The sequence below is a fragment of the Phyllostomus discolor genome, chromosome 1 (assembly GCF_004126475.2).
Source record: "Phyllostomus discolor isolate MPI-MPIP mPhyDis1 chromosome 1, mPhyDis1.pri.v3, whole genome shotgun sequence".
NCBI classification, from domain to species: Eukaryota; Metazoa; Chordata; class Mammalia; order Chiroptera; family Phyllostomidae; genus Phyllostomus; species Phyllostomus discolor.
The window spans coordinates 24,295,755-24,313,660 of record NC_040903.2 but is presented as its reverse complement, the minus strand read 5'-3'; the positions used below and the strand labels follow the sequence as shown (position 1 = coordinate 24,313,660).

At 34.1% G+C, this 17,906-nt stretch overlaps 1 protein-coding gene and 1 pseudogene across 3 annotated transcripts in view; one reads left to right on the top strand and one right to left on the bottom strand.

Annotated features, from left to right (window-relative positions):
- Positions 1-17,906, top strand: part of PDS5A (PDS5 cohesin associated factor A) — a 119,767-nt gene that overhangs the window by 30,114 nt on the left and 71,747 nt on the right. For all 3 annotated transcript variants that reach the window (XM_028507080.1, XM_036019899.1, XM_028507081.2), the window contains exons 3-9: positions 5,089-5,292; positions 7,021-7,107; positions 7,828-7,925; positions 9,146-9,272; positions 11,150-11,230; positions 12,096-12,236; positions 16,577-16,692. In XM_028507080.1, coding sequence (XP_028362881.1) covers positions 5,089-5,292; positions 7,021-7,107; positions 7,828-7,925; positions 9,146-9,272; positions 11,150-11,230; positions 12,096-12,236; positions 16,577-16,692 — 854 coding nt within the window. The remainder of the gene's footprint in view (positions 1-5,088; positions 5,293-7,020; positions 7,108-7,827; positions 7,926-9,145; positions 9,273-11,149; positions 11,231-12,095; positions 12,237-16,576; positions 16,693-17,906) is intronic.
- LOC114491397 lies at positions 6,175-6,814 on the bottom strand (annotated as a pseudogene).

Here is a 17,906-nt window from a genome sequence, read left to right as displayed (position 1 = left end):
AGTACGACAAATGTTCCACCTTCATCAAGGAAAAGGAAAGCTAGAACACTTAGTTAAAATAATATATTAAAGGCATCTATTGAGCTGCCATGTGCTCCCATTTAAATTCTCTATCATTGTCTTCACCAACTATAATACCTTGTGAGAAAGGTGGGGTTTTTTATTTGGCTTGGGAATATCACTTAATAGTATAGCACTTAAAAGCTGTCACACTATATAATACATAGCTCTCTCTATTTTAAAAAAATTTTCTCTAGTTATTTTGCATTACCACTTGTCCTACTGTGCTATACTATATATAATATAGGTTAAGAGTGGTAAGAAGTGGTAAGAGTAATTATCACATTGCCTGCATTTGAATTTTTATACCCATGAGTAAACTACTAATCCTTAGTTTCCTCATCTGTTAAATGGGGATGTTAATCCTCCCACAAGGAATCATTGTATTAGATGAGTTAATAGTATATACCTTTAAATTACTTGAAATATTACTTGGCACATAGAAAGAACTGAATAAGTTATAGCTATAAGTACTATTATAAATACTCTAATTATAAAAAATATTGTTTCTGAATTGAAAATCTTCTCTATTATTTGAGGATCAAACTGTACAGTAATTCATTGGTTTACGTTGTGTTGCCTTCACTCATTTTGTCCTTCTACCTCACTAGTACCCAGGTTAGAGAACGTCTAAGGTTATGTTAAAACCAAAAGTCAAGACCTCTGAAGCCTCAGTGCAGGTGTTAGACTGTAAAGCTTTAAGACTACTCATAATATTTTAGGATCTTAGGAATTTCCCTTGAAACTAAAAACAGCTTCTATGATTGTCTCTGTTACAGTAAGTATTCAGGTTATTTTTGGAATCCTACTACTACTGGTTATCTCTAAGATAGAAATGGAGTAAAACATTTCCTGTAATTTAGAAACTTTCAGGAATTATTAAAAGTATAGTTTTATATCATATACTTATTAAATGGTTTGGAGCTGATAGAATGAGCCTTTAGAATAGAATTGGGTTTGGAGTTCAGGAAGAGGATGGTGAATGTGCAGCATCGAACTTTTCCATACCACACAATTTACATATGAAACAGTAACCTTGCTTCATCAAAGACTACTAACCTTGACTGACTATGTTAGAAGCAGGACAAATTATATTTTTGAGTAGTTTCTAGTGGTTTATTAGAAAAACACGATACTGAATTTTTCCCAGAAAATAACTTAATTGGTTGAAATTCAATGAAATAGTATGTTGATTCTTTATTGTTGTTGCTGGGTTGTTTTTTTTTTCCTGGTCAGGTGCAGGATTTCTTTGTTTCTTTTTTGAAATTATAAACTATTCAATTTATTTAAATGAAAAAAGAAACTGGGAATAGTTCACTCATTTCTTCCACCTCTCACTCTCCACCTCCGTCAACCACCAGTCTGTTCTCTGTGCCTAGGAGCTTGGTGTTCTGTTTTTAAGACTCCACATATAAGAAAGGTCATACAGTATTTGTCTTTTTCTGTCTCACTTATTTCACTTATCATAATGCCCTTAAGGTCTGTCCATGTTACTGCAAGTAGCAAGATTTCATTATTTTTGTAGCTGAATAATAATAATTCATTGTGTGTATGTATATAATCAGTGTGTGTATACACACATATGTATGCAGCATTATTTATAATAGGCAAGACATGAAAACAACTTAAGTGTCCATCAACACTTAAATGGATAAAGAAATTGTGGTGGGAATTAAGTAAAACCAGCCTTACTACAAACTTTTTATAAAATAGGAAAAAAAGAAAAATCACTTACCAATTTGTTTCAAGCCATTATAACCTCAGTGCTAAAATTGACGTGGTTGTCTTAAGAAAAGAAGCTATATTTAAATTTATTTCATGAATATAAACGCAAAAACAAACAATACTGGGTAAGGCAGAAGTAGGTTGGTTTACAGTTCTGTGTGAAACAGTTTCTTCTTGTATTGTTATTTACTGTCATATTATTTCCCATATAAACAACTATAAACCTACTTTTGCCCCACCTTGTATAATAAATAGCAAATCACATCTAGCAATACACAAAGTATTATGACAGGTATTAAAAGAATTAGCGGGGAAATGATCACTTTAATAGGCACAGAAAATATTTGATAAATTTCAACACATGATAAAAAGTCTTGGCAACACAGAAATAGATGTATAAATTCAGTGTTTGATGATGGTGACTAGTTAGGTAAAGTCTGCTTTATTTAAAGAAATTTGAAGGCTTGAGGGAATAATCATGATTTGATAAATGAATAATTATAGTGGATGGTTACTTGCATCTTTACAGAGAAAACAAACCAGCAAGATAAAATACTGATTGAGAAATTATGAATTTTTAAAATTATACTTTTTTTGTGCTTTAAAGTCATTTTAAAATGTACATTTGTTAACTTTGTAACCATAAAAAATGAGAGGTTATTTTATAATTAAAGCATTTAAAAAGAAGTACAGCTACATAAATACATTTAAACAGGGCTTTCTGTTGAAAATTGCAAACCTCTTAAAGTATAAAATAAAATAGCAGTTTTAAGGAGCCCAAATCAAGGCATCTTTAATAATAAAGTATAAAAGAGAATTCTGGCCAATATGGGGGTATAGATAAATATACTGTGCCTCCTTGCACAACCAAAAGAAGGACAACAACAAATTTAAAAACAAAAACAATCAGAACTGCCAGAAAATTGAACTGTATGGAAGTCCAGCAACCAAGGAGTTAAAGAAGAAATATTCATCCAGGCCAGTTCAGAGGGGTGGAGATGAGCAGCTGGGACAGAGAGGATACACAGCAAGGTGGAGGCTATTGGGCAGAATGAGGTGGCCCTTGGCGGCTGGTGGACTGGGTGGTCTCACATTTGCATGCAGATAAACCGAGAGGAAAAACTGGGGAGCGAGGCAGACTGTGCAGCCCAGGGTTCCAGCCCGGAAAAATAAAACCTCAAAGCCTATAACTGTGAAAAAACCTGTGGGGTTGCAAAGGTGGGAGAAACTGCCAGACTCACAGGAGAGTTCCTTGGAGGGACCCACAGGGTCCTAGAACATACAGAAACCTACCCACCCAGGAATCAGCACCAGAAGGGCCCAATTTGATTGTAGGTAGCAAAGGAAGTTACTCAAAGCCAGCTGAGAGCTGAGCAAGAGGCATTGTCCCCTCTCAGACCACTCCCCCACATACAGAGCCACAACACAGTGATGTGTGTTGCCCTGCCCTGGTGAATGCCTAAGACTTCACCCCTTACAATGTAACAGGTGCACCAAGACAAAGAAATGTGTCCCAAATGAAAGAAGAGATCAGAGCTCCAGAAAAAATACAACTAAGTGGTGAAGAGAGAGCCAGCCTATCAGATGCAGAGTTCAAAACACTGGTAATCAGGATGCTCACACAAGTGGTTAAGTATGGTCGCAAAATAGAGGAAAAAGTTAGGCTATGCAAAGTGAAGAAAAGGAAAATGTATAGGGAACCAACAGTGATGGGAAGGAAACCAGGACTCAAATCAACAGTATGTATCAGAAGGAAGAAATAAACATTCAACCAGAACAGAATGAAGAAACAAGAATTCATAAAAATGAGGAGAGGCTTAGGAACCTCTGGGACAACTTTAAATGTTCCAACATCCCAATCATAGGGGTGCCAGAAGGAGAAGAGGAAGAGCTACAAATTGGAAACGTATTTGGGAAAATAATGAACAAGAACTTCCTCAATCTGGTGAAGGAAACAGACATCCAGGAAGCTCAGAGAGTCCCAAAGAAATTGGACCCAAGGAAGCACATACCAAGACACATCATAATTACATTACTGAAGATGAAAGACAAGGAGGGAATCTTAAAAGCAGCAAGAGAAAAGGAGACAGTTACCTACAAAGGAGTTCCCATAAGACTTGCAGCCGATTTCTCAAAAGAAATCTTGCAGGCAAGAAGGGGCTGGAAAGTATTTGAAGTCATGAAAGGCAAGGACCTATATCCAAGATGACTCTATCCAACAAACCTGTCATTTAGAATGGAAGGGCATAAAGTGCTTCCCAGATAAAGTCAAGTTAAAGGAGTTCATTATCACCAAGCCCTTATTATATGAAATGTTAAAGGGACTTATCTAAGAAAAAGATAAAAATATGAACAGTAAAATGACAGCAAGCTCACAACTATTAACAATCACACCTAAAACAAAAACAAAAACAAACTAAGCAAACAACTAGAACAGGAACAAGAATCACAGAAATGGAGATCACATGGAGGTTATCAACGGGGAGGAGGAGGAGGGAGCAGAATTGGGGGAAAGGTACAGGGAATAAGTAGTGTAAATGGCAGATACAAAATAGACATGGGAGGTTAAGAATAAATAGTATGGGGAATGTAGAAACCAAAGAACTTATATGTATGACCCATGGAGATGAACCGGGGGTTGGGGGGGGGTGCAGGGCTGAGGGAAATAAAGGGGGAGGAAATGGGACAACTGTAATAGCATAATCAATAAAATATATTAAAAACAAATAAAGTATAAAAGAAACAATCGATGATACTGCAAAATATCAAATGGATTTGGTTGTGCACATGATGCCAAAAACTTTTTACCTGGGCTGATTTAAAATGAATAATAAGAGTCTTATGTTCTTTTTTTTTTTTTTTTTTTTTTTTTTTAAGATTTTATTTATTTATTTTTAGAGAGGGAAGGGAGGGAGACAGAGAGAGAGAAACATCAATGTGCAGTTGCTAGGGGTTATGGCCTGCAACCCAGGAATGTACCCTGGCTAGGAATCGAACCTGGGACACTTTGGTTCCCAGCCCGCGCTCAATCCACTGAGCTACGCCAGCCAGGGCAGAGTCTTATGTTCTTCATAAATTTGGTGCAAATGCAGGTAATGTGTCTGTGAGTTGCCCAAAAATGGGTATTTCTTCATGCTCATGTCTTTACCCAAATTCTTAATGATTATTTACAAAAACTGATTGTGAATCCTCTGAAATAATTGATTACTCGTTTGTGTTATAAAAATAATTAAATATATATATATCCTCACTGACTTCTAAATATCAGGAGTTGATTATACTTTTCTTACATATATTTTACAGATGGTAGTAAAAACTTTTATGGATATGGATCAGGACTCAGAAGATGAAAAACAGCAGTATCTCCCACTAGCGTTGCATCTTGCATCTGAATTTTTCCTCAGGAATCCCAATAAAGATGTGCGTCTCCTTGTAGCATGTTGTTTGGCTGACATCTTTCGAATCTATGCCCCAGAAGCTCCATATACATCCCATGATAAACTTAAGGTAAATAGCAATATTTACAAAATTGGTTTGCTTTCATAGTTTATATTGCTCTTAGGACCATAGTGTTTGTGTTATTCATCTTGTCATCATAAGATCATAAATTGTCATAAATTGCAAAACAGACTATTCACTTAGACTTTCATTGACTATCTACAACATGACTGGTATTTTTATGAGATGTTGAAAAATACAGATCAAAGTTAGTTCCTCTCTGCTCATATCTAACCTTCAGGATAACCCATCACAAAGCCTTGATGGCTAAATTGAAGGGATAAATAGTGTATTAATGACACCTTTTAAAACAATAGTGTGTCAGAACCTATACATTCAAATGCCTGATTTTCTCTACAAGTTATTCTACATGCAAAACTATGCTTATCTTGGTGACCCTCCTTTGGTTGAAATGTTTGAGGAGTTCCTGTTTTGAATTGATCTTGAGCTGATGTCATATTTTGAATAATTTTATTCTTGACAAATTTTATTCCTTATGACTCTTTTAAGTAGTCCTAAAATGAGTTTGTCCCACATTAGTATTATTTTGGGTTAAAACTTAAGAAAGTTTATTAAGAAATGAAGCACTGTCATCATGAAAATTACAACCTTGGAATCAATCTATTATTGCTTTTGTTCCACACAACTTTGAAGTCACACATCAAATTCAAAAGTAGGTACTGAAAATTATTATTTACATGTAGGAAATAGTAATGGAAAGACTTGCATCCAGGTATCCTTAAAATGAAAATCATTGTTTTCCATGATGCACAATGAAGACAGTAAAATGTAAGTTCTGTTGTAGAAGGGTAACAAGATATAGAACCTGTCATTTTGTCAGAATGAGAAAGCCTAAAGATTTATAGCAATAATAATCTTCATTTTCACTTCTACTGAGAATATTTTATTTAGTCATTTTTGTTTACAACTGAAACTGGGAATTCAAAATTAACATCCTTGCCTGTGAGCTTCTTATAGACATCAGAAAAAGTTTCAACCTTGTGCTTCCACATTGTGCTGCTGGGCTTTATCCAAATGAATCTTTATGAACCAGCTGCCATCCAGTTTCATGTGGATTCTTTTGCTCACAGTTTCACTTGGGGAAAACAAGTCCTCTAGGATTGCTTTGTGCAAGGCAGAGTGTGGCTCCTGGGTTGTTTTTGTTTATTTTTTGTCCAGCTTTTTCGAGCTGGCTTAGAATTCTTCTGAGTGATAAAGACAACGTGCTTCCCACTGAACTTTTCTCCAACTTGTTTACCAGCCAGACTTAGATTTTCTGGAAACACCAGTTGGGGAACTGGAACAAAGATTATAATAGCTTTCCAACTACCACCAACTCGGTATCCTTGGCCACTGTAATGTTCAGCTCCCGTAGCTGGGCCTTGAGGTCCAAGTTTATCTCCAGCTCCAGCAGAGCCTGGAAGATACCGGACTGAAACTGGTCTGGCTTTTCACCATTGCATTTCATGATCTTGATGCTCAGACTGAAGAAAAGATGTAGCTCCAGCAAAGGCTCCTCAAATCCTGCTCTTTTTTTTTTGCTTCTAAAGGATATAATTTTATATGATTTACTCTTTTCCAGTTATTTTGAATGGGCCAGTTTTAAGTCACTTGGCCAAAGGAGAATTTTCTTTTATTGTAGTTTATAAGAGAAAAAATATGTATGTATATATTAGTGTGCTGTGAAAGAATAAGTATTTGTGTCTAAATTAATATATTTTATCATTTTTTTAACAGGACATATTTTTGTTTATTACCAGACAATTAAAAGGTTTGGAAGATACAAAGAGTCCACAGTTTAATAGATACTTTTATTTATTAGAGGTAAAAAAAACCTTTTTTTTACTTAAAAAATATCACTCTAGAAAAAATATTTAAGATTTTATTTATTTACTTTTAGAGAGAGGGAAAGGGAGGGAGAAAGGGGGAGAAAAACATTGATCTGTGAGAGTAACATCAAGGCAACTGGGACCTGGCCTGCAACTCAGGCATGTGTCTTCATTGGGAATCAAACCCGCGAACCTTTGGTTCGTAGACCAGCACTCAGTCTACTGAGACACACCAGCCAGGAATTGAAAATTCTTAATACTAACTTTATAATGTAAAATCAACCTTTTTGTTTTATACAAAGCTCACTTAATAAAATGTCTTTTATTTACTTATTGCTCCTCATATCCTGAAAAGATAGAGTATATTCCACTGGGAAAACTGTTACATTATTCGAAACTTTATTTTCATCTTTCTGTTTTTATTCTTTTCTAAAGCAATATGATTAAGTCGAATTAATTTTCACTGCTTTTTATATTTTGTGTGTTATATATGTCCAAGAATTTAGAATTTTTCTGTTAGAGAAGGTTAATGCCAACAGATATGTGTCTTTTTAAAGATGAGAGTACATGATTATTTTAACAATTGTAATTTTATCTGTTGGACTTTTATAAGCTTTAAATAGGTTTTTAATTCTAAAAATTAAGGTATATTAATGAATTTGATTTTGGGTAACTATTCTGTGTGTGTAAATAATTTTTATTTTTTTATTTTAAGAATTTAGCTTGGGTTAAATCATATAACATCTGCTTTGATTTGGAAGATTGCAATGAAATTTTTATTCAACTCTTTAGGACTCTCTTCTCAGTGATCAAGTAAGTTACTTTTTAAGCATTTCCGGTTTTCTCTTTTCTTGCTGTGTATATACACTAACATCTTTTAAAGTTACAAGGAAATGTTTTTCTTAGAAGACAATATGAAAATATTTTTGGTGCATGAAAAAATAGTGTCTTTCTAAAAGTTACAGGAAACTGTACCTAACAACCTGACAATTTTTCTACCACTTTAAAAAATTTTTCATCTTTGCATTTTACCACTAAGTGCCCAGCAGTTCTGTTATATATTATTTCACAATAATTTTTTAAAAAACTGTAGATGAGACAGATAAATTATATTAAAAGTTAGTTTGGTCTTGATTTAAACTTTCCTATATATATCTATAGCAGTATAGCAGTATAACTAAATTATAACATTTCTCTTGACTTGTCTTTGCATATATGTTCTCACAAATGTGAATATGGGCATGTCAAATCTTTAGTTAAGATACAGCTATAAGGAGAGAAGCCTAGATGTTCTACTAGTTATAACAGGTCTTCTTAGGTAAGTCTGTATCAGCAATAGACATAATTATTGAGGACTGCAATTGACTCTTCACTGGCTAAGGAAGCAGGACCAAAACTGATTCTTGGCTTTACATTTAGTTGATTTTATTTGTTTGTTTAAAATTCTTTGAGAGATACCAGGATGACATTTTTAGCAACTTCTAGTCATAAGGTCTGGTAAGCTAAAACTTCTGGTGACAAATGTATGTAGCATAAATTACATGTAATTTATGGCATAGGTTTTTTTGTGTGTTTATAGTTTATTTTGGGCAATGTATTGATATTTGAAAGGGTAAAAACAATGAAAAACTGTCTACCTTCATTATCTTGTCTTTCTTTTTTTTGTTTTTGTACTTAAATTTTTATCATGTTTTAAAATCTGGGGCCATGAACACAAAGATGGTCTTTCTTTCAACTTGACGTTTCTGTTTTTGAATTTAACTTACTGCTCAAGTCCTGACTGTATAAGATCTTGATTTATTTTAAAAGTCTTGATATTTATAAAATACTTGACAGCAATACCTTACAGCTATTATAATAGTCAACAGAAGGAGAAAGTAAACAGAGCAGCCAAAATTTCTTCGTGATTATTGGCATGGTTCCCTCAACTGGAAATCCTTATACATCTGACGTAGTTGTTTTACACTGAGAAGTTTAATATTTTTTTGTATGCCTGGCTTTTTTATTTTTTTGCCTTCTGTTTCTTTTTTCAGCAATAGCCACAATAAGAAAGTACAAATGCACATGCTAGACTTGATGAGTTCTATCATCATGGAAGGTGATGGAGTTACTCAAGAATTATTGGACTCCATTCTTATTAACCTCATTCCTGCACATAAGGTCTGTACACATGAAAATATTAAAGGTTAATATTTAAAGGTAGTACTACACATATGAAAAATAATCATTTTTCACCATTTGCAATTTCACATAATTATTTCTGTCATACTTCTGCCAGAATAAAATGGAGTAACACACAACAGTCTTGTAGCTGTTACTGTTTTTAGAAGATACATTAACATATTACATTGGGGAACATTTTCATTCAGTTAAGGGTCACCTATTTTCTGGAAAATTTAAAATGTTTCAAATTCACTACTCATATCAATTATAAGGGGTTAGGGTACTGTCTTGGTTAGTTGTTTTTGTTTGTTTGTTTTTTAAAAAAAGAAAATGTATTTTCTCCTTTATAACATAGATGTGGAGCATAGGAATTTGTATTTCTTAAGCACTTTCAGAAAAAGATTTGGGCAGAAGTAGAAACTATGTTAAATGTTAACCACAGTTACTACCATTAGTTGATTACTATTAGTTATTAACATTAACTATGGTTCATGTTAAGGGGAAAGGATGATTCAGAGCTTTATATTCCTCCCCATTTCCATTTTCTGTTTCTCTCTTCTAGATCCTCCTAAGAAACTGAAGGATTTAGCTCCCCACAAGGTCCACCCCAGGGCTGTACACATACCTAACCTACTATTGATACTTAACTCTCCTGCTCTTTTTCTGTAATGGTTCAGTGACCTATTTTCAGATGTTAGATGTGATTAATTATAAAGTCTTCCTCTGTTGACTCTCTGAGTTTCCAGATATTACTTGCATTTTATTGATTCAAATGAATCTGTAATTGGTCAAAATTTTGAGAGTATGGCAAAGGGTTATAGTATATGTCAGGCAAAATAAGAGAAGGAAAACTTTGAGAGGACTGGAGAGTGTATTTGGTGTTTATGTTCTAGTTAGTATTCTTATGAATAGGAAATTAAATACCCTTTTAAGAACTAGAAAGGTTGCCTTAATATTGAGCTATTCTTATCCCTTTGCCAGAGAAATAAAGCCTGAAGCTAGGGTCAGAAATCTGGCTCACTGCCTCTTTATGCAAATGAAGTTTTATTTGAGCACAGTTATGCTCATTTCTTTTTGTCTGTGGCTGCTTTCACACGATTGCAGCGGAGCTGTGTAGTTGCAGCACTGACCCTGTGGCTCACAGAGCCTAGTGTTTACCATCTGGCTTTTGGCATGTCAAGTTTACTGACTACTGACCTAGAGTGCAGGGCTTCCTAGTCTCTTTTTGAGAGAGGTGAAAAATGATGGTGAATGAACCTCAGTTTGGTCCAAAACTTCAAAGTGTAGAGATGTTAACAGGTACTCTTCAAAACAAGAGTTCATTATCATTGATTTTGTAAAAATTATATATATATTTTCTAGGCTTTTTTAGGCCTTAATATGTTACAGTACATTGGAAATCTTGAAGAGCAAACACAGTATTCAGCATTTCAAAATATAATTTAATTGACAGTTTTACTTGGATAACTTTCCAGGTCTACCCTTCTCAGAGCTCACGCTGATCAGACAATGAAATACTGAGATCGTGGTTTAGAGGGGGTGTATGTGTGTGTGTGTATTTAGGATACATGGGTATCACTGCCAGTTCAAGTTAGTTAACAAACAAAACCAAAAGGCTTGGGTCAATTTTGAGTTTAGTAAAACTAAATTTGATACAGGGTTAGATTTTTGGCTAAATGGTATATTATTTTAGTTTTTGATCCATAGTTGTGTTATTTCCAAATTCTGCATTTAAGATGACTTGACTGGAGAATATTGGGCAAAACCTTGAATGGGATTCCATTGTATTTTTTGCTTATAGATTTGAAGACTGTAGTGTTCTAATGTTTTTATCACCAAATCATTTGTAACTTGGCATATTTTTATTGTTTCAGAACTTAAATAAACAGTCATTTGACCTTGCAAAAGTCCTGTTGAAAAGGACAGTCCAGACTATTGAGGCATGCATTGCCAACGTATGTATTTTTGCTTATATTTATTCCAGAGTTGTATAATTCTTAATCCATTTCAGTATATTAGAGCCTTTCAGTATAGGGTTATTTAGCCTATAAACAGTTTCATCTATTTAGAATAAAAGTATGTTACTCTTCAAAAGAAATATCATTTGATGATACTATCAGAAAAATAATATGCTTCTGTCAGTTGCATACAACTGCCTCTTTAGCATTTTTAAATGTAATACTTTTTTCTAAGTATATATGTGTGTTGGCAGGGAGTGGAGGTGTCATTTAATTTGTCTTCTTGATATTATATTCTGTTTTTCTTCTAACATCCTTTTAAATTATCAGTTAGCTTTTATAGCATCAGCTTTTCTTTCTTTGTCTTCCAAGTCATAATGTATTTGACTTCCTGAGTGTTTTTTTTTTTTTAAACTCATCCCCACCTTTAAATACTCTTTATTACTAAAGTCATGGAAAAATTGGTTATACTCAAATAAAAATAAAATAAATTAAGGCTTAAACATTTTTCTCTGCTATTAGAAAATATCCTAGCATATTCTCTTTGATGAATTACATAAACTATCTAGATTATTTTGTTTTAATGAAAGTTAAAATTCCTAGAAATATCTTACTTTGAAAGAAAGCTAACAACCCAATTCTATTTACCTTTCTCCTCCAGTAACATTGATAATTTGATGCTTAGAAGTTTATTTCATCAGTTTTGGTGACTATCATATATATTAATTGAAACATCTGTTTCATCCCCTTCAGTTGTATATGTAATGCCTAATTATAGTTTTTCTTAACACATTTGTTTAAAAATCTATCCAAGTTTTCAAATGAAGTGGATATTTTATTTTCATTTTAATGTCTCCTATAGTTTTTCAATCAAGTCCTGGTGCTGGGAAGATCATCAGTAAGTGATTTGTCAGAACACGTGTTTGACCTGATTCAGGAACTTTTTGCTATAGATCCTCATTTATTATTATCTGTCATGCCACAGCTTGAATTCAAACTCAAGGTAGGACTGACTATGATTTTTAAGGCCTTTAAGCTTTAAGAGAAAAATGCATATGAGATAGTTTTTCTTTACCTGTGAAAGAATAAAATATGAGTTCAGTTTATCTTTTTATATTTAGTTAAGGTATACATTTTTTAATCATTTGAATAAAATAGTATCTCTCATATGGATCATAGAATTTACATTGCAAAATTACAACATACCTAGTTAAGTATCAGGTAAACACAGTGATACAGAAATAGATAGGACTTACAGCATCTCAGAAACATGTTGGTTTTAAATGGTATTTAATTTTAGATTGTTTTAGAACATAAAAAGATTTCAAACTGAGTGCTTGACTACACCTATATGACTCCTTTTTAGTACAGATCAATGACAAAAATTTTATTGAATGATTTGGGAGTGTATTTTTTTGTAACTAAACAAGAAATTTACAACTCCTCAAAAAAAATATGAAAAACTTGACAGTTGATCCCCTGTCTTACAGAAGATAACACCTTATGTTTGCTTCCTATTTTGAACTTTTTGAAAGGCTTTTTATCTCCAGTATTTTATTTGATCCTTAATTCAAACTATGGTATAATTATGATCAATATTACAGTTGTTGTTTAGATAAAATGAAATATTTTGCCTAGTTATACAGTTAAAACAGATTTGGGATTAGAACTTTGTATTTTAAATTCTTAAAACATATACAGGTAATTAAGAATTGTTCAAACTGTCTTTATAAAAAGCATTTGTTTTATGGTATAAAGGACATTGATACCAAGCTTCTAAGGAACTCTGTTGTGTGGGAAATGTGTAGAGAACATGGTCTTACTTGTTTAATAAGAGTTTATTTTAACAACAGCCTTCAGATGTTTCCATGCCAAATTATTTCTAGGTATGATGCATTAGAATATTTTCTTCCAATCTGTTTGTTCATAGAGTGTGACTATGAAAAGTCAAGCCTCTTTAATCCTTAAACAAGATTGCCATGATAGATGGTAGGGAGGATTTAGAAACTAAACTTTTACGTTTCTGTGTATGGACTTAATGTAAACTAAGCTAAGCTCTAGTGGTTGTTCATACCCCATTCTTTAGTAGGGTCATTTAATCTAAAGCATATGTTGTTAACAGTAGGTTAACAACCTGAAAATAGGTTTTATTTGATAGATTTTTATTTTAAAATCTCATACAAAGACTCGTCTCTCTTTAGTTACTAACACTGAATGGGTGAATAAGTTTAAAAGTTAAATTTTGTTTAAAAGTTCAGATGTATGCATTTTCTTTTTTAAAAAATCAGATGATTTGGCAAAAATCAGATGTTTCTGCATGACAACAGATGGCAAAAACTGAGCAGTAGCACCTTCTTAAATGAAGTATGAGCTTTTCAGTTTACCACAGTCCCCAATCGCTCCTTTATTTTATACCTTCTCCTCACTGCTGCAATTTGATTTCATAGGTATACTTTAAAGGTACATGAACAAGAATTTTTAATTAATATCTTAATTTCTTTTTTAAAAAAATTAACACTGTAGTGAGTTAACGTTACTTCTTTCTAGTCTCTTTTAGTAGTATACAAAGCCATTTTTGTTTTTCTATGTTCCTAGATATTTCACATCTTTTTTAACTTTATGTGGAATTAATATTTTGTCTAAATAATAGTAATGATGGAATGTTTATTTAATGTCTTACAACAGGTACCATCACCTGTGTTATTACTTGCTCCTGACTGCAACACTAGACTGTACCAGTATTACTTTTCTCATCACAAATGAAGAAACTGAGATTCAGAGTAGCTTAGGTGCCATGTGTGTGTATAATTAGGGTGCCCCATTTTGAATTACCATTATGTCCTAAGCAGATAGCCTAGGAAGTTTTTATGACCATGGTGATTATTCTGTAGTTATATCTCTGAATCATGTAGCTACAGCTTTTAATAGTTAAGAGTCATAGGTCACAATTTGTTTGATTTTCATCTGTACTGGGCCACTGCATGCAACTGTGTACACTGTCCACTGCACAGGTCCACAAAGTGCTGTTCCCTAACCCTGGAGCTGTGCTGCATAACAGCCTTGGCCATAGTCATCGTGAAATTTACCATGTTTACATTTAAGACTTTTTTCATGGCATGCACAGAGAGAGAGAGACATTTACATGTATCCCCCAGATTTAAAAGCATTATAACAGTTACAATTACCTTATCTCCAACCAAGGTAGGAGTAAAAATTTTCAGAGAATTATTCTGAGTCAGTTACTTTGCAATTAGATATAATTAATAGAGTTAGTTGCCTTTTCTAGCCAGGATGAAAAAAATAACAGGGTTTTGTTTGTTTTTGTTTTTGTTTTTTTTTTTAAGAAAGTCACTGGTAAATTATTGATGTAGAGTCTTATCTACTGTTTTAATTACTAAGATATATATGCAATTGTATTTAAATAATGCATTATGTAATAGCTTAGATAATTTTACACTTTGGGATAAAGTAATACTGTGGCTGTACATCATTTTTGCATCCCAAATTTTTGCACCAAAAAATTTACCATTTCTATAATCACATTCCAGCCTCACTCAAGGAATTTATTTAAAATTTTAAATGGTGGTAGTGAGGATTGCCTGAGTGAGTGAGAGGATGCTGGTGAAGAGGGGCAAAGGGGAAAAAATTGAGACAGCTGTAATAGCATAAACAATAAAATATTTAAAAATAAAGAAACATTAGGGGTGAGTTCTCACTTATTTTTATTTCAGTAGTTAAATATATAGATGTGAAATGTCACATCATTTGAAATAATCACTAAGCTACTAAAGTAGTCACATGCAAGTAATATAAAATTTCCCCTTATTCTAGTTTTGACATTTAATGGATAGAATGATTTCTTAAAAATGAAAAATAGACCTGGCTGGTATAATTCAGTGCATTGAGTGTCAGCCTTCAAACTAAAGGGTCATCAGTTCAATTCCCAGTCAGGGCACATACCTGGGTTGCTGGCCAGGTCCCCAGTGGGGGCCATGCAAGAGGCAACCACACATTAATGTTTCTCTTCCTCTCTTCTTCCCCTCCCCTCTCTCTAATAATAAATAAAAATCTTTTAAAAATAAGCCATGTTGGCTAGTTAATTGTACTTACTCAAAAGCAGCACTAATCTAGATCATCATATCACTTGAGAAAATGTGCTGAAGAAAAGTCATTTTACAATTATAAGTGTTACAGCTTGATAAAGTTTTTATTTTTATGTTTGATGCATGTGCCCATTTTACCCATAAACATCCCTATTCCTGAAAGTTAAATATTCATTAGGAAAACACTATCTTCATACCATGGTCTTTTACTTTAATAGTTCATTTTTTATTGTATGTTTTCCATTACCATTTATCACACCTGTACCCTCTTCCACCTGCACCCACTGCACTCCACTCCCTAAAATCAGCATGTCGTTCTGCATGTCCATGAGTTCTTTTTTTTTTTAACTTACTGTCTTTTCTCATAAGTATTTGTTTATTGGATTTCTGGTATCACTTTAGACACTGTATTTGAACACTTAAAATCAGCGATTGCTTTTAGGTATTGCTTTTATTTTCCTAGTGAATATGTGATTTTTAAAAAAGCTTCACATACCATATGGTTTCATAACAATTTAAGACATGACATCACTAGTGAAACTGGAACAGAAATTTCTTACCATATATTGATTCAGGATAATAAAATAGGAGGTCCTCATCAAAAACAATGTTAAGTTTTTGCTTTTTTGTAGTAGTCAGTTCACTTTTAGATCCTAACATTCATGTTCTTCTAATAAAATTAGTTTTCCTGAATTAAGACATTCTTCTGTGTCATTTTCCACAGTCAGTAGGGGATCCTTCTTTAAATGGGCAAAGAATGGGAAAGTGAGGGATATCTATAATAGTGTCAACAATAAAAAAAATAAATAAAATTTACATATCAAAACCTTCATTGATATGGGATTATGTTGGAGCTCAAATTATGGGAAAGGCTCTTTGTAAACAAGGCTTATTGGGCTGGGAATTACTTGAAGTTTTGCCTTTCACAGAATATTTTCTAGGAGTCTTAGGGAATGTTAGAATTGAATGATTACCTTGCTATTACTACAATGTCTGTGTTGACTACAAACAGCAATAAAGTAGGCATAAATTAGCATTTGTGAAGGTTTGAATAAGAGCAAAGAGCAAGATGACCTCACATAGAATCAAATCAATTTCTACATAGTAAAGGAGAGAATATATTTTAAACTTCTCATTGTAAGCAGAATAAGAAATTGTAAGCTTCCCAGGAATGTTTCATTTTATTTCCCCTGATCTGTTGAATAACTGCAGGATTCACTTATTTTCTCTTTTCTCTTAGAGCAATGATGGAGAAGAGCGATTAGCTGTTGTTCGACTTTTAGCTAAATTGTTTGGTTCTAAAGATTCTGACTTGGCAACACAGAATCGTCCTCTCTGGCAATGTTTTCTCGGACGGTAAGAGAACATAACAATTATATGGATTTTTTAAATATTTTCAAGGCCAGTCAATGTGGTTCACTTGATGAAAACCATGTATATGGTCCTGACTGAGGTGGTTCAGTGGATTGAGTGCCGGACTGCAAACTAAAGGGTCACGGGTTTGATTCCTAGTCAGAGAACATACCTGGGTTGCAGGCCAGGTCCCTGATAGGGGGCACGCAAGAGAAAACCACACATTGATGTTTACCTCCCTCTCTTTCTCCCTTCTCCTCTGTCTAAAAAAATAGAATCTTTAAAAAATAATAAAATAAAACCATGCATACCAGGTTGAGACTTCCAGCCAAGATGGAGGAATAGGTATATACATTGTGCCTCCTCGCACAACCAAAAGAAGGACAACAACAAATTTAAAAACATAAAACACCCCAGAACTGCCAGAAAATTGAGCTGTATGGAAGTTGGATAACCAAGGAGTTAAAAATATTGGTAGGAGAGGCAGAGATGGGAAGCTGGGGCTGAGAGGACTCAGAGCAAGGCAGTCGCTGAAGAACTGGGGGGCGGTGAAGGCAAGTAGCAGCTGGCAGTCCTACATTTGTATGCAGATAAACTGGGAGGAACAACTGGGGAGCAAGACAGACCATGCAACCCAGAGTTCCAGCATGGGGAAATAAAGCCTCAGAAACTCTGACTGGAAAAATCTGTGGGGGTGGCAGTGGCAGGAGAAACTCCCAGCCTCACAGGAGAGTATGTTGGAGACATACACCCACACAGTCCTAAAACATGTACAAACCCACTCACCAGGGGAACCAGCACAAGAAGGGCCCAATTTGATTGTTGGTAGCAGGGGAAGTGACTGGAAGCCGGGAGGAGAGCCAAACAAGTGGCATTGCTTCCTCTCAGACCGCTCCCGCACATACAGAGCCACAACACAGTGATTGTGTTGTCCTGCCCTGGTGAATACCTAAGGCTCCACCCCTTACAATATAATAGGTGCACCAAGACAAAGAAATATGGCCCAAATGAAAGAACAGAGCAAAGCTCCAGAAAAAAATACAACTAAGTAATGAAGAGAGAGCCAGCCTATCAGATGCACAGTTCAAAACACTGGTAATCACGATGCTCACAGAACTGGTTGAATATGGTCGAGAATGACATGAAAAAATGAAGGCTGTGCAAAGTGAATTAAAGGAAAATGTACAGGGAACCAACAGTGATGGAAAGAAAACCAG